Source organism: Pelmatolapia mariae, linkage group LG15 (assembly GCF_036321145.2).
Source record: "Pelmatolapia mariae isolate MD_Pm_ZW linkage group LG15, Pm_UMD_F_2, whole genome shotgun sequence".
In the NCBI taxonomy this organism is placed as follows: Eukaryota; Metazoa; Chordata; class Actinopteri; order Cichliformes; family Cichlidae; genus Pelmatolapia; species Pelmatolapia mariae.
In genome coordinates, this window is record NC_086240.1 from 18,211,284 (window position 1) to 18,237,928 (window position 26,645).

Genomic DNA, 26,645 nt, shown 5'->3' on the forward strand with positions numbered 1-26,645 from the left:
ATAGAAGACAACACAATAAGGCCAGGCTTTAATAATGCATCTGCTGCAGTGAAGCCTCTCCATCTTCATGCATGGCAGCAAGAAGCCATCAAGCTGTGTATGTGCACCAAAATTGAATTTAAATTACCTCGAGGGATGGGTTATGTTATAGAATAATAAGATGATGAAGTAGATATAGCAAAAGTCAAAATTTTCTGCTGTCTCGCCACACCCTTAATACTGTTTCTCACAGACCTGAGCTGAGTTATGAAGTGTGGAGCACCATTACAGCTCACAGTGTTCAGGCTGCAGGAAGGTAGAGACACTGATTAACTGTGATGGGGACTGAAGAAGCAAAAAATAGTAAAATCCAGGTATAAGGAAGACTTGGCTGTAATTATAGCTAGAAAAGCTGATCTGTCCAGACTGAGCCACCTTCCCCTCCCCCCGTGTCCTTACAAGATTGGCCTGCTAAACCATTAAAATGCCCTCCTTTTGTCCCCTTGCAGCGTACTGGCATACTGGAAGAGCCCCAGTATGCAGACACCATTAGAGATTTTTTTTGTCCTTCTTGCCATTGTTGTTGGTGCATCACTTATGAAAAGGAGGAAGGGGGGAGCACTGCAGTGCCAGATAAATGCTAGAAAAGTTTCACTACATCCTTAAACTGTCTTAGATGATATGATTGTAGATTATTGTTGTAAATTTTATTCAATAAATCAGTTAACTATACATTATCAGTGTTAATCTAAATGGATCAAATGAAATACAGTATACTAATGTAATATGAAACGTGACTGTACTTAAAAATAATCCAAACTCATTTCCTGAACCCCCCCCCCCCCCCCCCCCCAAAAAAAAGACAAAAGTAAATAAATAAGAATAAGTAATGTCATCCACAGAGAGATAAGCATGTTTATCTCAACTGTGCAGCACTAATTAGTATATCAAAGTGTGTGGGTTATCAATTTTTATGATAAATACAAATTGGAAGAGAGTGCTGTCAATTGCAATGCCCAGCACTGTTGGATGAGCACATGGAAGGAACAAGTAGGATTGTAATTAAATCATCAACAGCTGCAGCAATAAAGTGTGATACACATCAGTGAAATAATAATTATGATCCAATGATTCAATTACGAGCCCCTCAGTACTTCTCTGACCTGCTGCACCCATATACACAGTCTCACATGCTAGGGTCCTCAGCTATGGGGCTTCTTTCTGTCCCTCCAACCCTATTTTATTTATGTATTTTTGTTTATTTGAACTATTTTTCAATAGATATACAAATATAAGTTATTATTACAATAATATGATGTTAAGATTAAATATATTGTGTGCTATTGAAATACTTGAGATACTCAGGACTGCGCAAGAGCATTAATCTCATGTTCAGTGTTTTCTCCATCAGTTTTCTACCTAAATGTTATTTATGATTGCATATTCTGATTTTCTGTTTCCAATTCCAATTTCATAGGCACTAATGTACCCCCATACCATCAGAGATACGGGCTCTTGAACTGAGCACTGATAACAAATTAGATGGTCTTTCTTCTCTTTAGTTGAGAGGACATGGTGTCCACGTTTTTTTATTTGGTAAACATTTTTGCATCATATTCACATATTCATAGCTGTTAGTCTTGTTCTTTTTTGGGTAAACATTGGCAATGCTGTTTTTGGATTCTTGTAGTCCTGCCTCCCTCGTGTCATCTCGTCAACAGTCCATCATAATGTTCAGTCCGTGACAGCCCATTTTATTTATGTAGTCTTTGTCTCTTGTGTCTTGTATTTTGTTTTACTTCCCCTGCCTCATTAACCTTGATTAGTTTCAGATGTTTTCTGGTACCCAGATGTTTCCCCTTCCCTTGACTGCCTTCACGTAAACATAAGTTTCTTTTTTAACTTTGCTAGATTCTGTTTGCCTTGCTGGTTGGACCTACTGTATGCTAACACTCTGGCGTTTTCTTTACCTCTGGGCCTTGCACATTGTTTTCAGTCTGTATTTGAGTCCTCACTCATAACCTCGTGACATTGGGTTTTGTACTTAATACACACAGAGATTCCTCTGGAGTCTCTGAAACTTTTGATTCTTTACAGTTTTATGTGGAAGAACGTTATTATGACACAGTTTTATTTCTCTCTCCATCTCTCTAAGATGTCCTTTTTATACTCAGTTGTCTTATTGACTTGTTTTCCAGCTGTTTCTTTTTAGTCACACATACACATCCAAACTTTTTTGAGATGCTTTGCTGCCATCAAATTTAAAATGTGGTAATATTTTTCATGAAATAATAAAATGTCTCAGTTTAAACGTGATATATTTTCCATGTCGTGTTATGAATAAAATATGGGTTTATGGGTTTTTGCAGATTATTGCATTCTGGGTTTCTTTGCATTTTATACAGCATCCCAACTCTTTTTGGAATTCAGGCTATAGTATCACCAGTGTAAATTTAATAGGAACATTGTGTTCGCCATTTTCGAAAAAGGACAATTATTTCACATTATCACAGTTTTCCTCATTATGTAGAAAGCCTTTGATCAATAATTAGCCCTGCAATTATTTATAAGAATTTGCTGTTTTTGCGGTCCTCATTATTGGATAACAACATTCTTTGGAAATGTGGCAAATGATTAAAATTACATGATATTAAAAAAAGTTTGTACCATGTTAGGCTCTAATGCCACAATTTATTATATATTTTTATTTGGCTGGATGTCGACATACTTTTCAAATATTCTAATTACATTTAGATTTAATGCTGTGCATCGTGTTATAGTAGCGAGATAGGACTTGTGTGCTTCAGCTCATCTTTATTCTGTTTTTTGCAGCAGTAACCAAAACAGAGGCCGTTTCTTCAGTGATACTAATTAGCATTTTTATCTTTCAAGCGGGCACGTTATGACTCACTGTGCCTATCTCACAACAGAATGCAGTCTGTGCAGTATGTCAGCTGTAGATCCCTTCAAGTGATTTACAGTAAATGGTGTTGACTTTTTTGGAAATGCCAATCACTGCTCTTTCTGCGTCATACTGGGACATCTTGCCAGTTTGCTTCAATGGAGTATTACTGTTTTCCAGACGTTCTTTTTTATTTGCACGACATCCAGTACCTTGGATTACTGTGGCTAAAGAAGCACCTTTATCTACAGTATCTCACGGGGTCCACGTGTTTTACTTAAACACCATTATATATATGAAATTTGTTCTATATACATATTTGAAAAATTTAATTAGTGTCTTGACTCAGATTGAATGTATCTCTCTTCTATTTACATTTTAAAATGCTTTTGTTATGATTTTTCTGTTTTCTTCACAAACAACTGGTCATGCAGGGTTAAGGGAAGGACATGATTCTCACAGCGTAAAAGCTGACACAATTGACACAATAGGCCTGTAGGGTTTGGCCTGTTGATCTGTTGTAGTTGTTGCTGTTTAGCAGTTATTTTGACAATAAATGCAAATGCCATCCACCCATTCTCTTCCGCTTATCCGGTTCAAGGTCATGGGGAGTTGGAGTCTATTCTAGCTTCCATAAAGCAGGAGGCCGGATATACCCGAATGTATCCCGCCAGACACTATATGCTATATAAAAATAAACTAAATGAACTAAATGAGCTAAATGTTAATGTATTATACCAAAATCTCAGCCCACACCACTTTATAAGCTACCTTTGTGTTTATGTGTGCATTTTCTTCTTTTCAAACAAATAGAGCTACTCCACATGCTTCCCACAAGTCCATCAGCAACAGTGGAAACTCATCTTTATCATGACTATAACCGAAAAACATCTTAAAGCATAAAGCAGGACGTACTGTTGCCATCAGTTTTGGCATGGAATTATGAACTCTTGAAAGCCAAAGAGGAACTTGGCATCAGTATTCAGGTAACAATCTGTCAACTGTACATAACTTGTGATCATGTGTGGAGTTTGTACCTGGCAGATGCTAATCTGCTGGCAAGCCAGCAGGCACAAAGATATCATCGCAAGTATTTTTAGCAATAAAGCAAGACTGCAGACTCCTAATGACTGAATCATCTGTTTGCATTTTTAATGTTCTACTTTTGATAAATTCTGACATTTTAAGCATTAAAAGCCCATTTCGGGTGCATCATTCCTCATCTAAAAGCGGAGCCTCACGGAGACCTCTTCTTTCTGTATGTTTGTTCAGCCACTCGTCATCTGTTGAGGAGATTTGTTTTTAAATATGCAACCCCCTGGATATGTTAAGATCTTGTTTCTCTGATTACAGCTTTGTGTTCACACAAAGGGCTGCAAATACTTTTTTTTATTTATACTCTGTGACTCATTGTGGTCCATAACCAACGGGGCAAACAGAAAACATCTTTGGGAATCTTCCTCAGGGATTTCCACAATGTCGACTCTTTCACAGATGTTCATCTTCAAAGACACAATGCCTCTTGCTTTAAAGGGCTAAGCCAGCAAGGACACACAAAAAGAAAACAAAGACACTTTTTGACTTCATAAAGTTAGAGGAAGTTATTAGTTACCAGTTCATTCAGATTTATTTTTTATTTTTTACATTTTCATTGCAGAAGCTCCTGGATGAGCTTCACCTCTTGAGGTGCTGAAGTCAGTTGTGCACTAGATGGCACCTCTGATCAACCAGATGCCTCCAAAGCTCAGTCTGCATCGCTGACAATAAGTCTGACTTCTTCCCGGTGGGTGTTGGACTCCACCAGGGCTAGTCAAGTGGCTTCCACTTGGGTGGTCTCAGAATCTCATCTCTGCTTTTCACAGATGATGTGGTCTGTGATCTGTTGGCTTCATCAGGTGGTGGCTTCCAGCTTGCACTTGAGAGGTTCAAAGCGGTGGGAATGAGAGTCAGCACCTCCAAGTCTGAAGCCATGGTCCTCATCTGGAAAAGGGTGGAGTGCCCACTTCAGGTCAGGGATGAGTTACTGCTCCAAGTGGAGGAGTTTAAGTATCTCGGGGTCTTGCTCACGAGTGAGGTGAGAGGGGAGCGGGAGATCAACAGACGGATTGGTACTGTGACTGCAGTGATGTGGACACTATAGTCGTGTCCAAATTCATGGGCTGCATCCTCCTGAGGACCCGACCTTCGCGGTCTACGTGGGCCGGGTCCTCAGAAGGTCGGGTAGGCCGGAAGTAAACGGCTGTGAAATTGGACGGTCTAGCCTTCAGATTAGCGTCACCGCTGTCTCGGTGGAGTTTAATGAACTCAGCTGTCTGCTCCTTGCTATTTAAAATATAACAGGACACTGCCGTAAATTCTCGACCATCTCACACTTCTGTTTAATCAGTTTTCTGTTTGACGTTTATTCAGCTGTGTGAAAACCACCTGAGGGATTAATAAAGTTTTATTTTATCTCATCTAATCTAATAACTTTAATCTCAGCCAAACCGATTTACTCACGAACAAATAAAACACTGAAAAAAGCCAAACAATAACATTTTTAGGTTATCTAAGTGACTTATATATTACGTTTAACCTGAGTAGGGAAAGACCGCGGTGATCTGAAAATGATGTGCCGGGAGTTTGCCGTTCTCGGCGGCTCTAGTGACCCTCGAGCTCCCGGCTAGCTATCGAGCTGGTGGATAACAGACGTCTCCGAAAACGTCGGAGCACTTTTGCAAATATGCGATATCTTGATAAACCGAGCAGATATTTGAAGTTTGCACAGCTACATTCTCGCCTGAAAATATGTTAAAAGTTTATTTTGTGACCCAGAAAGAGTAATAAGAGTAATATTAAAAACTTAGTAGCTGCAGCCATTGTTGAAAACTGGAATTGGCTGGGCTGCGCTATGAATTCTGGGATATGCTGGGCCACGAAGGACACACCTGACCCATCCTTCAAATTCAGGTAAAAGGAGGACGCATTTGTCGGCTGCATTCGGAGGAGTCTACGAATTTGGACAGCCTTCGTCGCGTCACTGTGACGTAATCGGCCTACAAATGCGGCCTCCGGAGGATGCAGCCCATGAATTTGGACACGACCTATACCAGTCTGTCCTGGTGACGAGAGAGCTTAAAAGTAGCTGTTAGCTGACAGGGATGCCTACTGGGTGAGGCGTTCTGGCCATGTCCCCCCAGGTGGAGGTCCCGGAGCAGGCCCAAAACAGAGAAATTATATGTCTCGGCTCTCATCTGTGAATGCCTTGGTGTTGGGCTTTCCTTCAACTACAACAACTACAACAGATCAACAGGCCAAACCCTACAAACCACTGCCCCATCCCTTTCTGCCTCAAATATTTGTCAGTAATTCTGATATTTTAAGCACTAAATGACCATTTTTGGTGCATTATTTTTCATCTACAAGCAAAGCCTCACACAGGCATGTCTTTTTCTGGATATTTGTTCAAAATGCAGCCCCCTTGTTTCTTTAATTACAGCTAATCAACAGGATATGCAGAAAACATCTTTGGGGACTCTTCGAGGAATTCCACAGTGGTGACTCCTTCACAGATGTTCACTGTCAAACACACAATGCATTCTTATCTGATTCAATCTTATCAAAGAATCTTATCTTGCTGATCTGATTCATTCTTTGAATTAATCAGATCAGCAAGGACCCATGAAAAACAATACATGGACACCTTTTGATTTTCTAAAGTTAGAGAAAGTTATTCGTTAATAGTTCAGTCTTTTTTGTTTGTTTGTTTCCTATCATTTTTCATTACAGAAGCTCCCAGAGGAGATTGTCTTCTCTTAAAGTGCTGTAGTCAGCTGTGCACTAGATGGCACCTCTGCGCAAACAGAAGCCTCCATGTGTCATTTGTTACAGATAACAGGAGTGTCAACACAAAAGAGTTGATTTTATGACAAAGAGACGAGAGACGAGGAAAGGAAGAATCTGGCCCAGCAGGTAAAGCAAGCACTGAATACAGCGATATTTATATCTGTCAATTTAAAACTGCAGCTGTTCATTTCTTGGAAATCATCTTGAGAATTTTCCTCATTTCTTCTTTTTTCCTACTTTCTGCAGACTGACCTCTAGGTTTAGGTGTGCAATTCTCACCTTCAGCACAGTCAAAAAGTAATGCTTGACACCTTTATGGAGCTTTGCTGTGCTGTAGGGTTTTTTTTCTCATACATGTTCTTGTTTATATGAACAGAAAACAGACATGTGCAATCTTGTGAAAGCAATTTGTGTGCACACAGCATGTGAGCATGCCAGCAGGGAGGATGTGGTTGTCACATGGAGATGGAGGCATGCTGGAGTTTGAGGTTTGAAACAAGCAAATGCTGCATGTTGCTGCTCATTAATGCTCAGATTAACTAGATTTAAGTGACTTTCAGCGAGGCATATGCTTTGTTTAGTTAACTATGTCATGTTAAACACGTTTTATCCATGTGTTTTTGGTTAAATGTCAAGCACTGTACTTTTAAATCACTTTAAACTCCTTCACAAGGATATTAATATTTCTAGCTTAAATTAACTCAGCATTTTTAAAAAAAATTGCCTTCTTTTCTGGAATCTTCCTGTAAACACAAAAGAAGTCATTTTATATCACCGTGTATGCAGCACTATGTGTGCTATAAAAACAGCATGGTATAAAGTGTGTAGGCTGCAGCAGCATTACCTCAAACACAGTAAGGGAATTCGAAGGAGTTTCAAAGTCTGAACATCTACAGCACATGTAATGATTACATTAATTGGTCTCAGGCCCATATAATGTGTACTATGACCTGTACAACTACTATCTCGAAACAGGGATCTTATCGCAGGTCCGCACAACATCGAGCTTTCTGGGAAAGTAAACAAAGTAGAAACCGTTAAGAGCGATTCAGTGAGGAATGAGACCCCTTTATTTGACTCTCTGATCTAGTTTTATAAATTTTTTTCATATATTTTATTTAAGTGAACAAAACTAACTGATATTAAACACCTTTTGCAAGAGGAGCGCCCCATAAAGCAGCTTCAACCTATCGAGGATTTCTCTGCATTAACTAGCTCAATAAAACCTAAAATTATCCAGTTAGAGAACTTGGATTCCATCGTAATTATTAAGGTTTGTTTTTGCTTCAATCTCTGTGTGCGCTCAAATACAACAGAGTGTTTGATGGACAAATGATACTCCTTTAAAGATGGCAATGTTCATATTCAGGGTCTGAAAGTTTTGATGGTTTCCAAGAGGAGTAATGGAGGCTGTCTACATCCACTGTGACTGACCATTGCTGAACAGAGACATTGTCTTATGACAACAGCTATCAGCCATCTATGACACAATCTTGAGAACCTTTTCCACTCACACCTAGCCTCTAGTGATCTCAAGAAGTCACATGATAGGGTGGGGCAAAGTCTCATAGTGGTTTCACCCTTAACCCTCTAGCATGTTAATGAGCCATGCCTTGTTTCACACCTTGGCTCATGTGATGATCCACATGATCACTAGTAGGTCAACGACCACCTCTAAATAGGAAAACCTACATTAGGGGATTAATACCTGGGCCTCTCCTCCTTTGGGTTTTAGAACTGAAGAAGCCTCTTGGATGAGAGGTGAAACATCCTCACAAACTTAAAGAAGGCCAGTTACCGCTTATTTTAAGCTCTCAAGATTATAATGACCTGGATGACTGAGACCACACAGATGTGTTTAATGCTTCATTTCACTCTTCTGTCACTGAAAATGAACAGAATGAGTGCTAAACAGAACAAACCTTTCATGGAAAAACATTGAAAATAAAAATGCAGGTCCTGCAAATAAGGCAGTTGTTAATCTTGGTAATAAATATGCCAATATACATATCATTAGCAATCTGACACGTTCAACCTGTTAAACCTTAACCTCCATACATTTGGAGGTTAAAGTTGCTCATTGATTGACCTGACTTTGGGATCAATACCTCGGTACCTCGATAACCTCTTTATTTTGCTTCACAGTGCATCACTCTGACCTAATGAGCAGCAAACATAGTACCAACTGCAGAAAGCCAAAGTCAGCTGTCACGGACTGCATTGCACACAATACCATATTCACATAGAGCAAGACTCACGGTTAAAACAGCTACAATTCCAACCAAATGCACCATAAATATAAGAACAGTCACACTGACTGAAATTTAATGCACCTTTTCTGTCCTCAGGATACAACATTCTTTGAATGAGTCTGCAAAAGCCAGCCTGCCCTATCATTTGGTTTTCCACTCACATCTCTGATTTGAAGGCACCATGGACATCACAGTGGATATTATCTCCGATCCAGATCTGTGGCTCAACACAACAACCGCAAACAGCACCTCCAGTTACACGCCTACCATGTCACCAGTAATGGACAAAACCATCAACATAATTATGATAATTGTCTTATTCGTGACCATGGTTTCACTGGGATGCACCATGGAGGTGTCCAAGATCAAGGTGACTACAGCAAGTTCAGTTTCATATGTGAGCTAAATGTAAGGAGACAATCTTATGCTAATGTGAACCTTCCTTCTTCTGTTTCCAGCATCATATGAGGAAACCTAAGGGGGTGGCTATCGCAGTCGTGGCCCAGTATGGCATAATGCCTCTCACAGCTTTTTGCTTAGCTAAGGTTGGTACTGATGCGAAGTGAAATAAGATTATAAACACTACAGTAAGAAAGGCACATGCAGTATGCATAATATGTTTGTACTGGAAAATATTTGTGTTCCTGCTTTTTCTTTACTTAATTTTTAATTGTCATTTCTAATGTTAGTAGCGCTAAAACAGTTTAAAAAACCTCCAATTAGTATTTTCTGTTTTATATGATTCTGAATATATAAAATGGTTATTTAATCTGTTTACTGATTAAGAAATTATTCATGAACTATGACATTAACTGCAGAGGAATCATCAGTAATTAAAAAAAGTAATTAAAGAAAATGCTAAAGGTATTTTTAGTGCACATTTGTGTCATTATCAGATCTCGCTTTTGTTGCTTTTGCATATGAGGTTACTATGATTACTGCGTTACAGCTGTTTAAGTTGGCTGAAATAGCAGCTGTGGTGATTTTGATCTGTGGCTGCTGTCCCGGAGGAGCTCTCTCCAACATCCTGGCTCTGGCTCTGCAGGGCGACATGAACCTCAGGTATACAAACAGAAAATATTTAGCTACAAAACTGTTAATGCATTGGGTTTTTTCTTAAACGATCAAACGCACAAAGACATAAATCCTTAGAGATTATTGGTCTTTATTTTATTTGTAAAATTCAAAACCCCTTACTGCTGGAGGAAGTGCATTCCTAAATGGTTTGCTGTTAAAATCTCACATTTTTTAGGTATCTTCTTCTGACACATCTGAATCCAGATGGTTTAATTTTCTTTGAAACAACTTTAAATAACACACAAGTTAAAGACACAAATCTGAAACCGTGTGTGTTTATTTAAATTCAGTTCTGGGAAAAGATATGCAATAAACTGTGTTTTTTTTATGTTAAGCAACCTCATCCGTCTTGTTATCATACCGCTGATAATCATAATACACTGTGTGGTCTGAATAGCAGTGATACACATTATTAGAAATGAATGTCTTACAGATCATCATCATTGTGACACATTTTATCATAACAGAGCGATACCTAGGCGTTATACTTTTACTCGGCTAGCCTTTCACCTCGTCTCTTATCTTTCCCTTATGAAGCAACAGGTGGTTACTTTAGGCTTCGAGACAGTCCTCCTTTATCTGATATGTGAGGACCTCGTTTGGCCTGTTGCTCATATACATGACCAGTGAGGACAGACTGTGGGCAATGAGGGCAATGAATGCAGATTGTTTCAGTCACTCAAGCTTGTTATCCAACCAAGTGCCTGGAAGAACATCGTTATCTCACACAACCCCACTAATGTTTTATAAATTAGAATTTTTGTTTTGTTTCGTTTGGGAACAAGAAAATGACCACTGACAGAACAGGAACTCTGATCAACAAAGGAATGTTAACAAGAGTGTAATGGCATGTACTAGAGTTACATAACACAGTGTAGCAGCCAACCTTGTAACAATTTGTTGGCAAGCATGTCATGGGCTCCCATACCAGCAAAAATAACACAAGCGGAGGGGTCTGCAGGATATGAGGAATTTCCAGTTAGGCAGGGTTTTGGAAGTAATGCATGAGGCTCCCAAACGGTGAGCTGCTCACAAGAGGAAAAGTGAGAAAACTGGACTGTGTTTTTAATAATAATAATAATAATAATGCATTGGATTTATATAGCGCTTTTCAAGGCACCCAAAGCGCTTTACAATGACATTATTCATTCACACTCACATTCACACATTGATAACATGTAGAAATAAGAGGAACATCCACTTTGCGATCTTAACAATTAACAAGCTTAACAATCCTAAGGACTGCTCTTGGCTTCCAGAGGCCTCGCTGCTTAATTTAGACATGATATTCAATTCAATTCTGTTTTATTTATACAGTGCCAAATCACAACAACAGTCATGTCAAGGTGCTTTATATTGTAAGGTAGACTGTACAATAATACATACAGAGAAAAACCCAACAATCATTTGACCCCCTATGAGAAAGCACTTTGGTGACAGTGGGAAGGAAAAACTCCCTTTTAACAGGAAGAAACCTCCAGGAAAACCAGGCTCAGGGAGGGGGGGCATCTGCTGGGACCAATTGGGGTGAGAGAAAGAAGACAGGATAAGACATGCTCTGGAAGAGAGCCACAGATTAATAATAAGTATGATTCAGTGCAGAGAGGTATATTAACACATAGTGAGTGAGAAAGGTGACTGAAGAAGAAACACTCAGTATGATATGATATGAAATCTTTCCACTGGGCTCTTGCTTGCTATTTGTAAAAACTGCTTTTCTTCAGTCAAATTTTACTTCATCTAGATTACAATATTTTCAATTTTCAATTCACTTTCTGTAAAGGGGAATTAAAGTCCAGAGCATTCAATTTCTGGTAAAACGGGAATGTTTCGCAGTGGATTTTTTGCCCTTTTGCCTTGAAACCCTAAGTAATGTATACATGGCTGCACAAATATTCTTCTTCTACTATTTCTTGTTGTTGTTCAAATTAATTATTTTTTTCTTCTCATTGCTTGGCTTAACCTCAGAATACTGATACTGAATACACATTATTTATGTTGTATGTAAACACATCTGACACAGAAATATACTCTTTCTTCAGTTTAGAAAGAGACAGTATATTTCTTCCACATTGGTTTCTCTTCATTGGCTCCGTTAATTACAGAAATGGTAGTTTTTGCTTTCCACTGTTACCAAGCGCTTGCTCATAGGGGGTCATCTGATTGCAGGGTCTTTACCTTGCAAAATAAAGCACCTTGAGGTAACTGTTGTTGTGATTTGGCGCTATATAAATAGAATTGTATTGAACCTCTGGAACAGTCAGAATTTGTGCAACCTGTTCATGTTGTGTGTATGAAGTGTCTCACACTATGATAAATTTTGAATGCATTCTGTCAACATAATGCTGAGAAGGAAATTTTGAGCATTATGGTGCTACAAAAAGATAAAAGCTGTCACGGTCTCACGCTTATCTTTTTCTTTCAGCATCGTGATGACCTCTTGCTCGACGTTGCTGGCTCTCGGTATGATGCCTCTCCTGCTCTACCTCTACTGTCAGGGTTTCTCCGACCTGCAGAACGCTGTCCCTTATGTTGAAATTATCATATCACTGGTCATGATCCTTGTGCCGTGCGGCATCGGCATCATCATCAATACCTACAGGCCGCAGTACTCGAAGATCATCACAAAGGTCTGTGCATACTCACAAGAGTCTGAAGGTCGGACAGATCACTAGAACTGATAAACAGTGTTGATTAACTGGCACAGAGATAGCAAAGTTAAAGTCAGTTCAAAGCTGAGCCTTTAAAATGTAAGAATTTACTGATTCATTGCTCTTTGGATTGACAAACAGCTGGGTAAATCTCGGGCATTTACAGCTTTAGGACTTTATGAATTTATTGCTTCTCCGGGATCCCAGTTCCCAGTCACACATTGATATTTATTTCCAGTATTGGCTTTACCTGACATGAAGTCAGGATAATAAATGTCTGTAATCAATGCTTCACAAAGCATCAGTGAATCAGATGTTTATCAGTACATCACCAGTCAAAACTTTCTTACATCAATCAAGTATTTGATTTTGTGTGTCACATGTTTTAAATGAATCTTTCTCATTTTTCTCACATCACATGACTGCACAGTGAGTCCTAGAGAGTTCTTTGGACCAGGGTGGTATATAGGTAACCAGGTCAATGTGAACCAGTACATGTTTTAGAGAACTGTGTTCTGGTTTTTGGATGGTAAAGGATCTCTGTATCACTTCGAAATCAGAAATCAGGCTTCACTATTTGTTACTGGATCGACTTATTTTTGGTTTTGATCTTTTTATTGGATCTGTTGACAACAGAGTCAGATCCATAAGTTTTTCAACAGTCATTTTTTGTAGTTTTGCATCTGTACACAATCATGGTGGGTTTTAAATCAAGCAATCAAGATGTGACTCAAGTCAGACTTTCAGCTTTAATTAAAAAAAAAGTAATTACCTTAACTGTTTACTACTGTGGTCAAATACAAGTTCAGCTCACAATGTTTTATGTGCCACATTTGTTATGAAGTAAAAGGGAATACTCCTCATTTTGCCTTAAAATGCTTGTCAGTCAACTGTCAAATTGATATGGAGTTGATTTGTTTTGTGTCCTGCTGTTTGTAGGTAGGCCTAATTATAATGATGATTTTTATCGTGGTGATCGTCACCTTAACCAACATTGGAATCGGAAGAGTCATGCTGACTGTGCTGTCTCCTCCGCTCTTGGCCATCGCTGCTCTCATGCCTTTGATAGGCTACTCCTTTGGATATGTCCTCTCTGCGATCTTCAGACTCAGCCAGTCGTAGGTTCTTTGGCTTAATTCAGTCATCGAGTCAAGTCAAGGCAGTCACATCAAAGATGAAAGAATTATGAGCCTTTCTGTATATATTCATGACTCATGAACATGTGTGTCTGTCACCAGGGAGCGGAGGACCGTTTCTGTGGAAACAGGCTGTCAGAACATCCAGCTGTGCATCACCATATTGAAGATAGCTTTCCCCCAGGAAGTGGTAGGCCCTCTGTTTCTGTTCCCAATGATCTACGGGTCTTTTCAGGTGACGGAGGCGTTGGTGCTCGTCGTGCTGTTTAGGTGCTACCAAAGGTTCACGAAAAAGGAGAAAGGTAAGAGGGACATCAGTTTATCTAAGGCCTTTTATGACACAAGAAAAAACATGGGGAACAAACAGGGAGAGTAAACAAGAATAAGTTCAGCCTTGACCCTTTATAGTGCTGATGATTAATAACAGTTGTTAGTGGGCATTAATCTAAGCAAGGCAGATTTGATGTAACCTTTTATTCTGTAGGTTATAGAGACCAATCTTGAACCTCTAATGACATACCCTCATTTGTGTCCTCATTTAATGGTATCAAAATTGACCTTTTATAAAGGTACATAGAACATAGAGGGGTGTTTATATTCTATATAATTTCCTTGTTATTCATCTGAACTGAAGATATTAAATATAAAACAGACTGGAGTCTGAATTATAAGTATGAGATCTTAGAATAACTTTTGTTTGTTTTTAAAACAAAGACTGTTGTAAATGTTAGATAGTTAAAGGAAGGACCAGTTTATACTTTAGTCATGCTGAAACACTGAAACAAGACTTTTCACCTTAAAAAACCCCAATTTCACTAAAAATATAAGGTATGATGCACAAGGCTCTAATACAAACAGTAAAGCTTTGCATTTGTGTTTTTTAAAAATTGGAAGAATAGTGTTAAAATACTTTTTGATGTGTAGTGCAAGGGAAAGCAGGACTTTTTTCCACAACATACTTTTTGACTTCTCATTACAGAAAAGCACAATTATAATTTTTCTGTCCTATCAGCCAACATGAAGTAGCTCTCTTAAAGACTGTTGGTGCTTTTCCTGCTTCCATGTGTCAAAATGGGCTTATTTTTTTATGTAGATGAATAACCAGACCACAGAGTTTCATATTTAACCACAAGTTGATCAACTTTTATGCCAGATCTCGGTTTGTGTTTATAATGGATCTGCTTATCTGACTCACAGAGACTTACCAGCCTGCGGTCACTGAAGAGGAGCTGAAAGAGACGACTGAAGGGACTGTGTGACCTCAATCACCACCCATGTATTGTTCCATTAATGTGAACTTTTACACCACAGAGGCTCCAGACGAAGTAAACAAAACTCCTACAGCTGACTAAACAAACAGAAAAATGCGCAGCCGTATAGCTGGTCTTGGTTCTTATACTGTATTGTGATCTGAAACCTCTAAGTGCATTAGAAACTTCAGTTTTTTATTGGTTAAGTCTATTGTCTTTCTACACCATGCAAACATCATCATAGTTTTGACTGAAAATAAAATCCTCATGTACAAAAATGTATTTTTCCAAACTCATTTAAAAACTACATTTAAAAGTCTGCAATCTACACACAAATCCCAAATAAAAGCGCAGCCACGCAATGTAATGCAAGGAGGAACAGCATCTTTTAGTCAGTCGTAAATATGACCATAAAAAGCATGAACATATGTGATTGCAACATTATAATTGCAAACATGTGCTGCTACTAGTCCATTCAGAGCTTTTATTGTCACCAAGAGGGCCGTCTTCGTAAGCTGGAAAACAAAAAACAACTTGGACTTCTTACAGTGGAAGAATCTCTTTTTTTAGATCCTTGGAAAAAGCTCAACAAGTTCAACAAGAAATAATCAGTTATCATCAGTAAACTAACACGTTTTTCCATTGCACAATGTGATTGCAATTTGATGATTGATGATTTTGCAGAGTGGTTTGTGATGAATAATCTGCTGAATGTAAATAAGACCAGAGAGATTGTGATCAACTTCAGAAGGAAGAGGACAGCTACAGAGCCCATCACTGTCCTGGGACAGGACGATGCTGTGGTGTGACACAGGTATCATAGAGTACGTGTATACTAATGGGGTGAGCAAGGAAACTAATTTCTTAATTTAGAGGAGCTTATTGGGTAATAGTTGAGTAAAGGTCTCACTGATGTTAAACAAGAGAGACCTGAGAGCTGCACCATGAAGCAGGTTCAGGTTAAAATCCCCAGTTATCAGCTTGTTATTACTTGTTATCACTGGCTTCATGCTTCACATAAAACAGGGTGGCCTGTCGTTGGACTGTCATGTCTGCAACTTAAAAGAGACGTGACAGGTGATAGAAGAATATGAGAGACATCAAGACAGCAAAACTGAATGCAGGACTGCTTTTTCTGGGCTGCTGGTGGGGAGGTGATTCAAGGTGAAATCATTTTCTACATTGAATATTCACTATAATACCTCAAGTGTCTGAGTTTTATTAACTGTAATACCAGCAACGTACAAAATATTTGTCAGAAATCTTTGGCAAATTAAAAAAAAAAAATAATGTGGAGGACAAGAGAAAACTGCAGCGGGTGGTGAGGGCGGCAGAGTGGGCAACTGCCACTTCACTAACCCCCCCCCTCAGAGATGTTTATACTGGCAGACTTCAGCGGAAAGCCAGTATCATCATCTCACAGCAGACTGCAGTCTGAGGAGTATGTCAAGTGTAGATTCCTTTGAGTGATTTATAGTAAATAATGGTGACAAAAATTGGGTTTGAAGGCCTGATTTACTCCTTGAATCATACATTTAATTTATCACTATCTGTAGTCAAAAGATACAAAAAAAGCCTTCATGTAACAGATGGTTTTTTGAAAAAGACAAACTCAAAAAGAATAGACAAGAATGGGAGGTTTTGGCGTAAGCACGGACTCAAACACAATCACCGACAGACAAGCTGCTCTGGTCTTTCAGGAGCTTTCAATTCATCGTGATTTCCACTTATCGCTTCACCGTTGTCAGGTGTCCAGCTAAAAAACAAAAAAACAAAATACAGTCCAGTTATGTCTTTATTATCTTTGGCTAGATCACTCTGACTTGAAAATCTGTAACTTATCACTCCTTGTCAAAATATTCCCCTCTGAACTGCCCTGTGTTCTATCTGAGAGGATGTCGCTATTTTTCCACTGCATGAACTACATCTCCTTGGATGATGTCCACATATAATATCCAAGCACAGCATGCACACAAACCACTCCAGTTGTCCAGATACCAAACATAATATGAAGATTACTTGGGGTCAGAACACCCTACCCCGTCTTAATTCTATGGCTGTTAGTTTTTTAATTTTTACTGTTTTTTACTTGTATTGCTATGTATAGCTTTTATTTTATTTATCTCTTTAGTTTCAAATAGTTGTACAGCGCTTTGTTTGAAAGCGCTTTATAAATAAAGTTATTATTATTATTATTATTATTATTATTACATGCTGTGAGATGAATAAATTAATTTTGAATAGATGGGGCAGTATTTGAAAACTAAAATAAAGTGTCTTGTAGTGCTACTCTAGTTCATTTTTTTCTTTATGTGGAGGAGGATGGGCTCCTCTCTAGGTGCTGAAGTCAGCAGTGCACTAGATGGCATCACCAGAGGCCTGAAGAGATAAAAGGAGTGGCAACACAAAAGGAACTGATGTTTTGACAAAGAGACGAGAGCAGAGCAAAGGAAGAATCTGGCCTAAAAGGTAAAGCAAGCACTGAATACAGCTGTAAACATATCTGTCAACTGTTTTTTTCTTGAAAATGCAGAGCATTATGCTTTGTTTAGTTAAGCATTAGTTAAACGTGTTAAACAGTCAAATAAAAGTTCACTGTATTTACACTGCATGCATACGATTAGTTAGAAATAGTGAACAAAGTGTGCTTTTAAATGACTTTAATAAACCTCATGTTCTGTTTTTAGCCTAAATTAACTCCTAAAATTAATTTTACTAAAACATCACCTTGTTCCATCTTGACTTCTTTTCTTGAACATTTTCACATAGCCAAACTCACATAATCTATCATTACTCTTCTTCGCTTCTTGTATTTGAAATGACAGTAGAATAAGGTAGGAATGCTACAATAAGGGAGTAACAAGTCAGGCTTTTACAGGAAAAACAAATACTTATACTGTAAGTACTGCATAATTTCTTGTGTAAATACTCTTTTTTGAGATGTGGGCTGTATTATGAAGCAGATCAAACTTCCTTAACTTGCTGGTATTTTGCAGGAAAGGAGACCCTTGTTCTGAAGGTTATGTTTGAACAGTGATTGTAAAAAACATCGAATTAAATTAGACTTGGCTCCATCATTATAAGGTGATGTAACCCAGCAAATTTACATGGTATTTATTTTTTCTTAAAAGTTGGTAAGGGAAAGGAGTCCTTATCACATGCATATCAATGTGAATGAATATTAAATAAAGATGTAAAAAGGCAAAATTAATCCATTTTATAATATGGCCAATACCCAGGAAAATACAACATATGTTTAAAGTAAGATAGGAAAATATTGTTTGTTTTCGGCAAAATTACCATGAAATTAGAGAATACTTCAAATTACTTATGCACGACTTAAGTTTACTTACAGTATTATTATTTCATTGTTCCTGTAAAAACATAAACCCTTTATTCTAGTCTGCCTACGTTTAAGTATTAAAGTGCAATTACATTATAATTTTAAATGTAACACACTGGAATTCCAGTTACTTACAGGGGAATTTCACCCTTAGTTGTGAGCCGTATTATAAAGTGCTATCCATAAAACCCCTAATTATCAATCTTGTTTATTAACACGGGCTTTCTGCTTCAGTCGCTGTGCATGCTGACGTAAAACTGGGTGTTTGAGTAAGAAAAATGATCACGACAAAACACAACAGAGGTCCCGAGAAAAAGGCAGAAGACCAGTGCTTCAGAAACCAGTTAATCCTAGTATGAGATGTGTTTTAAGTAGTCCAGAGTGTACTGTTGCAGTTGTTGTTTCTTTCCCAAAGTGTCAGCTGTTAAACTTTAAACTCGATCAATTTGAGCACAAAGTTCTTAGAGGGCATTCAGGTGTGACACTCTTACAGAGAGCGCACAGAGATTTTAAAGTGGCTTTATTTCTTTTTTTATTCTTGGACAAATTAAAGTGAAATCATTCTCTGTATTGAAAATTCTTTACTACAGTGCTGTAACATATGACAGATTTGACAGAACATTAAACCAAGCACAACAAATAAAAGTACATATACATGAATTTTCTGCATTTATTTTAGCAATTTGTTGGCTTCTTTAGGTTCTATTACTTAAGTACAGCTCAAACTGCATCTGAAAATTATCTTACCACAGCTCAGAATCTATATCATAAGGATACCTCAATAAGACAGAGTGTGAACTTCCTGCTACAGAAGTTTTCTTCACTAAGTTTAAGGACGAAACTTAATCTGAACACAGAATGTAAACAAACAAAGATGCTGGTATTCTGCTTAACTCTTACTCTGCTCTCTGTCCTTCTTCATGCCCACTTGTGGTTTTTCACTCACAGCTCAGAACCTCGTGTTTCTTCTGATTTGAAGGCACCATGAACAACACAGCAAACCTGACCTCTCATCAAGATTTGTGGCGCAATGTGACGGCTGCAAACACCACCTGGGTTTACCGTCCTGCTGCAAACTCGGCTCTTAGCATTGCCATTTCAGTAGTGGTTATAATCGTAATCATCATCACCATGGTTTCACTTGGATGCACCATGGAGGTGTCTAAGATCAAGGTGACCAAGATCAGCAGTGAATGCGAATGTATATGTGGTTTGTGTATATGGAAAAAAGTATTGTGACAAAGCCTGAAAAAATTACACGTAAGCAGGATTTTCGAGGATGTCCTTATGCCTGACAACACATTCCAGTTCCTGCAAGTCATTGCTGGCCATGTTTAGATAAAAAGGATAAAATAAGTAAATATGGTTAATGTGAAATTCTCACCACATGTCGGCAGCAAACCATGCAATCCATTCATGAGAAATGACACAGGGATAAAAGTAGTAAACACATAAACATGAAGAAAAGGAGGTGTGAAAAGCTGTGGAAAGTCATGACGCCAGCTGAAATCAGTAAATAGAAAGCAATCCTGCCACTTAATGCAAATTAATTTCAGCAGTTTCAGTCCAAACTGAGTCTATAAAAAGGTGTCTCATTACCAAGGTGTCACACAAGAAACATCTGATGAAGGGTAAAACCAACAAGATTTCTCAAGACCTTCGCAGCCTTATTGTTGCAAAACATAGTGATGGCATTAGTTACAGATAAATGTCTAAACTAGTGAAGGTTCCAGTGTAGCACTGTTGGGGCCATAATCTGGAAGTGGAAAGAACATCATTTCAACGTAAACTGCACATGACCAGGTGCTAACAGACAGACGAGTGAAAAGAAACATCAGAAGAGTTCAAGTCCAAGAGTCAAGGACAGAAAGACCTGGAATCACCAGGTATGATTGTTTCAAAGAAAACAATAAGTAATGCATTCAACCGCCATAGTCTGTAAGCACACTCACGAAGCAAGACTGCATTGCTGAAGAGAAAGCATTTTGAAACATGTTCAAAGTTTACTGAACAAAATTTAGACACATCTGTGAAATACCGGGGGAATATAGTCTGGTCAGACCAAAACAGAACTCTTTGGATGCCGTAATGCACACCATGTTTGGAGGTCAAAAGGCACTGCACATTACCCCAAAATCACCATACCGACAGTGAAGTTTGAAGGTGGGAACATCATTGAGTGGGGGTATTTTTCAGCATATGACATTGGTATGCTTCATATAATTGAAGGAAGGATGAATGGAAAAATGTACCGGGACATTCTTGATGAAAATCTGCTGTCATCTACCAGGATGATGACGATAAAACAAGGGTGGACGTCCCAAACACAGATCCAAGGAAACTCTGTTAGTTATGGATATGCCTGGTTTAAATTTCTTTGCATGTGTGGATTGGATGGGTTGTTAGTGACATCTGCTTTTGAAATGATGTCAGTACCACCTTTAGAAATATATTCACTTAGCAAATTGGTAAAGTGTTCAATGCTTATTCAATATTGCCTTTGAAATGGCAAGGTGTCACCTGAATGAGCCGGAATAGGTGGCAAGAGTGAGGCAAGACTATGCTTCTCTGCTCCGACTGCTGCCCCACGACCTGAACCCTGATAAGCATCAGGAAATGGAAGGAAGGAAGGAAGGAAGGAAGGACAGATAATTTGATTATTTTTACTCAAACTGGAATAAAATCTTCAAATATTTACAGATACAGGATTTCTGAATAATACTTATTGCTATGAATACAGAATACTGAAAGATTACCTTTTTGAATTGAAATTAACTTGTTCATCGTAATCTAACTTTTTGAAGTGTGTTTATAAATCCAGGGATATTATTTCTGATCAGTTTTCTACCTTCTTCTGTTTCCAGTATCACCTCATGAAACCTAAGGGGCTGGCTATTGCAGTTGTGGCCCAGTATGTGATCATGCCTCTTACAGCCTTTTGCTTGGCTAAGGTTGGTATTATGTTAAATAAGATTAGAAATAATACTTCATATAAAGTTAGTTCCCCACAAAATTTTTGCAGGGATTCATAATAAAAATGTGAAAACTACACTAACTGACTTAACCAGAAAGAAAATTAATATTAAAACAAATTAATTTAAAAACAAAAAAAGCATTTTCTTTGACATGCTGTCAGCATACTTCACAAGAGCTCTCATTTTGGATAATAAGGATCTTTATGATTTAAAAGGGACCTGATTATTCATGATTTTTTTTATGTGAGGAAAATCATTTTAAATTCAACTCTGAATTTAACAGGGAACCAATGAAGAGAAGCTAGTATGAGGGAAATCTGATTTCTCTTTCCAGTGTCATTTAGTACTCTCGTTCTTCACCCTATAATACAAAGTGGCCCAATATAATTGAATTTGTGTTGCTGTACCAGTATATAACTGACACCAGATCAGCACTTGTATCACTGTTAGACCTTGTTACTGGCACCCTGTAAGAGGTTATTGTGATTTTGTGTTACAGGGGTTCCAGTTCAGTGATATAACAGCTGTGGTTGTTCTGGTTTGTGGCTGCTGTCCTGGAGGAGCTCTCTCCAACACATTGACTCTGGCACTAAAGGGGGACATGAACCTCAGGTACATATGGGAAGTTATATTCTTGTAATAAATTTATATTAAAAATGTAATTTGAGGTGATCATAACCCTTGTCTTTCCCTTCAGCATCGTGATGACTTCCTGCTCCACGTTGTTGGCTATGGGTATGATGCCTCTCCTGCTCTACATCTACTGCCAGGATTTCCCCAGCGTGCGGGACGCTATCCCTTATGTTCAAATCATCTTATCGTTGGTCTTGATTCTTGTGCCGTGTGGCATCGGCATCCTCATCAACACCTACAGGCCGCAGTATTCGAAGAGGATCACGAAGGTTTGTGAAGAGAATGAAGGTCAGACGGATCACTAAAACTGATTAACAGTGTTGATTAATCAGTTGGTACAGGGATGGCAAGTAAAGACTTTAATAACTGATATTTGTTATATTGTTTAACAAAAAACAAAAGAAAACAGAAAACCTGTGGATTCTATCATCTTAAATATTAGGATTTACTGATTTTTTTTTCACTTCACAGACAGAGAAACTGAATAACTCTAGACTCTAGACATCAATCTGTGAACTAATACAATTCCTGAGACTTAATAATTCGTAAGGCTTTGGACACTTTGGACACACATCAGATCTCCAAAGAAAAAAGCATCTATAATGATGTTAAATGGGTAATGTGTTAGGAATGAAAAAATTCCATCTGATGGAAACGAGAATCATTAACCTATAGAGAGGTGAATTCAAAGACACCTGAAAATCAAAGAAAAAAATATGTAAAAGGTTAGTGCATTTTGCTGAAATTTCATTGTAGCTCGTAGCTTGTCTAAGCATCTCATCGAGATACCTAATGGCAGTCAGAGTGCTGTTGCCTAGCCTGTAGAGGTCTCTGCGTTCCTTTGATAAGCCCCCGCAAACCTTCACTGACCCACCACCGAACTAAACGATATTACATGCAGCATAATGTTTGCCATGGCTTCTCCAGACCCTTTGACGTCTGTCACATGTGGTCAGGTTGAACCTGCACTGTTAAAGAAAAAATCCTAGAAAAACAGTAATATTCCGGCAGCTGGGGTGCCAAAATAATACCATCAAATAACAGAAAATAACTTTCTCATAAAAATACGGTTATTTTTATTATTAAGGCATATTTTTGCCTTTTTCAAGTGCTTTTAAACATTAAATTAGGAACATTTTAATGTGATTAAACAATGAAATTACCTATAAACAAGGTCAATGAATGTGGCAATATGAATAATAATACTTAAATGTACAGAAATATACAGTTAGTTTAAAAAATAATGGATTGCATGCCCTGGGACAGACTGACAGAGGTGAGGCTGCCATATCACACCATCGGCCCCTCTGGCCATCACCAGTAGGCGGTAGGTGAAGTGTCTTGACCAAGGACACATTGGCCGAGAGTGTCCGAGCCAGGGCTCGAACCGGCAACCTTCTGATTACAAGGCGAACTGCCAACTCTTGAGCCACGATCGCCCTAAATAGCAATAATAGTAATAATTACTTGATGTTAAAAAAGTTTATAAGAATCATTTCATATATTTTTCCATATGCAGTTATGCTGCAATAGGTCTAGGATGCTGGGGCTTCTGATGAAGTGTTTCTACTTTACTCACTATGTGTTTATACACCACTCAGCATTTAATCATTGGTTATTATTAATCGATGGCTTGTGACTTTGTCCTGTTTTCCTCCTCTCAATCTCAAATGGTCACAGCAGATGGCCACCCCTCAGTGAGCCTGGTTTTGCCGCAGGTTTCTTCCTGTTAAAAGGGAGTTTTTACTTTCCTCTGTGGCCAAAGCGATTGCTCATAGGGGTCATGTGATTATTGGGGTTTTCTTTGTTTTCACTGTATTATTGTAGGGTCTTTACCTTACAATATAAAGTGCCTTGAGTTGCCTCAATTCAACTTGAGTTGAGTTGAATTGACAACAGTCAGAAATGATGAGGTTGGAAAAATCCCAATGGCCTCCATTCCTGTTTTGAGTGTTGTCTTGTTGTTGATTTCATCAACATCTGAGCCACTAAAACTGATTAACAACCCCCTCTGCTACTTAACTGACCAGATCAATATCCCAGAAGTTTAATTTACTTGATGCTATACTCTGAAAAGTGTTCCTTTAATTTTTTGAGCAACATAGAACCAAAAGAGAAGTCTAACACTGATTTATTCCCTCTCTTGTTGCTTTTGTTAGGTAGGCATCATTATAATGCTGATTTTTACTGTGGTGACCTTGATCTTAGCTATTATTGAAAACGGACGCTACATCCTGACTGTGCTGTCTCCTTCACTCTTGGCCATCGCTGGTCTCATGCCTTTGATAGGCTACTGTTTCGGATTCCTCTTCTCTGCGATCTTCAGACTCAGCCACAGGTAGGTTATTTGCTTAATTCAGTCATTGATCGATATTATCGACATTGATGATCCTATGAGGTTTGGAAAAATATATAGATAGATATCACAGGCAGGAAGATAGATATGACTTGTAAATAATCCTTCTTTGCCTTCAGGGAGCGTAGGACCATTTCCATGGAAACAGGCTGTCAGAATGTCGTGCTGTGCTCCACCATATTGAAGTTAGCCTTCCCTGACGAAGTGGTGGGTCCTCTGTATCTATTCCCGACAGTCTACTTGGTGTTTCAGTTTTTCGAGGCGGTGGTAATCATCATACTGTTTTGGTGCTACCAAAGGTTCAAGAGAAAGGAGAAAGGTAAGAGTGACAGCAGGTTTCAGAGGTTACATTTTACCACAGGCCTTTTATTACACAAGATAAAAAAACAAGAATTTACAGATGTCTGGCTGATCGTTATTTCACAAAAATTCAACTGTGACTTGATCAAGTGTGGGTTAACTCACTGAACTACATCCAGGTTGCAGCATCTCAGATTGGAGGGTTTGCATTACTGAAGTTGCCATATTTCAAATATATTAGATTAAACATTTTTAAATTTTGTGTTTGAAGAAACAGTACTTTTAGCACTACACAAAGTATAGAGCAGAAAAACACAGATATATTCTTTATTGTACCTTTATGGGCTTGTAAATTGGGCGATACCTTCTAAGGTACTCTTGTTGTTCCCTTTCATGTTGTAGGTTATGGTGACCAGTCTTGAACCACTAATGGCAATATTATACTCATGTACTGGTACCCAAACTGACCTTTTAAAAAGGTGCCACGTTAGATACAGTGTAATTTATTCTATATATTTGCATTATTAATAATGTATTTGCTTTGATTGTTAGTCATTTAAGTGGTCTCATTGATCACCGAAAGCGTTATGCGCCTCACATCTGCCTCAACATGTGGCAACAGTACTAACCACTGCACCATTCTGACCTGAGATGAACACACAATAAATGTCAGATGGTATTAAATGCTCAAGTACGCTTGAGCCTCAGTTAACAGCACAGTTAAATGCAAATTTGCTACTTTTTAAAATGCATTCTGCATTTAATAATTAGTTAGTAATTATTATTAACATCTGGCACTCTCAAATAGTTTAATTGAGTTCAGTTCAATTTTATTTATATAGAGCTAAATCATAACAGTAGATTCCTCAAGGGACTTAGTATATTATATGTAATATACTAAGTGCTAAGTACTAATATCTTATATTAAGGTCTTACATTCTAAGTTTTTACAATAATACAGAGAAACCCCCAACAATCAAACCACCCTCCTATTAGGAAGCACTTGGCCACAGTGGGAAGGAAAAACCTTTGTTTAACAGGGAGAAACCTCCAGCCGGCTCAGGGAGTGGCAGCTATCTGCAGCGATTGGTTGGGTTGGAGTGGAGGAAGACCTAGTTTACCTAGTTATTCTAGACACAGGAACTTGAACACACAGTACATTACTAAACACACAGCCTGTGGTTGAAGCAGCAGAAAAAAAGCAGCAGAGAAAGTGAACAATTCCACCATCAGGTGTGGATTAGTGAAAACAATACACGAAATTATGACCTGAGTCGTAACAAACTACAAGCACCAATGAGCCCACAAAAAGGTTTCTGGCTAAGAGTCTCTGCTGCCTGTTCTTGTTTTCCATTCTACACACAAAAAATGGCAAAACGGCGCCAAAACACTCCATCGAAGAATAACTTTGTGATTGTGTTTTGTTTACCAAATCTTAGGATTTTACATCTAACAACAGGTTGAGCAACTTTTGTGTCAAATCTTAGTGTGTGTTAATGCATCTGCTTATCTGACCCACAGAGACTTACCAGCCTGCGGCCACTGGAGAGGATCTGAAAGAGTCTGATGTGTGATGTCAATTACCGCTGATATATTTCTCTATTAGCGTGCACTGTTACACCAAAGGGGCTCCAGACGAAGGAAACAAAATCCTACAGCTTACTGAACAAACAGAAAAATATGCATGATTATTATACCATATTGATATGAAACCTGTTAATGTTTCAGTAACTTCAGTTACAAAGCACCAGTGAAAACAAAATCCAGTTTTAAATAAATTTTTGAAAAATTAGAGAAGTCTCTTTTTCCTATGTCATACAAACACAACATTTTCGCTTAAAATAAATTCATTATGTACATAAATGTACTTTTTCCAAGATCTTGTCCACCAAGTACCAACATTGTCACTGAGAGAGAAGCTATGGAAGCATCTGAAAGAAGCATCAAAAGTTTCCTATTATAAGAA

General features: G+C 38.3%; 2 protein-coding genes across 2 annotated transcripts; both read left to right on the top strand.

Moving 5' to 3' along the window:
- Positions 1-6,754: 6,754 nt before the first annotated feature.
- LOC134642858 (hepatic sodium/bile acid cotransporter-like) lies at positions 6,755-16,485 on the top strand. The gene is made up of 8 exons (XM_063494881.1): positions 6,755-6,832; positions 9,055-9,328; positions 9,417-9,503; positions 9,908-10,020; positions 12,461-12,665; positions 13,626-13,804; positions 13,925-14,124; positions 15,020-16,485. Exons 2-8 carry the CDS (start codon positions 9,140-9,142, stop codon positions 15,079-15,081), a joined length of 1,035 nt encoding a protein of 344 aa, XP_063350951.1. The 5' UTR covers positions 6,755-6,832; positions 9,055-9,139; the 3' UTR covers positions 15,082-16,485.
- Positions 16,486-17,337: 852 nt separating this feature from the next.
- Positions 17,338-26,425, top strand: LOC134643354 (hepatic sodium/bile acid cotransporter-like). The gene is made up of 8 exons (XM_063495674.1): positions 17,338-17,541; positions 19,364-19,588; positions 21,280-21,366; positions 21,890-22,002; positions 22,088-22,292; positions 24,183-24,361; positions 24,499-24,698; positions 26,201-26,425. Exons 2-8 carry the CDS (start codon positions 19,400-19,402, stop codon positions 26,251-26,253), a joined length of 1,026 nt encoding a protein of 341 aa, XP_063351744.1. The 5' UTR covers positions 17,338-17,541; positions 19,364-19,399; the 3' UTR covers positions 26,254-26,425.
- Positions 26,426-26,645: the final 220 nt, after the last annotated feature.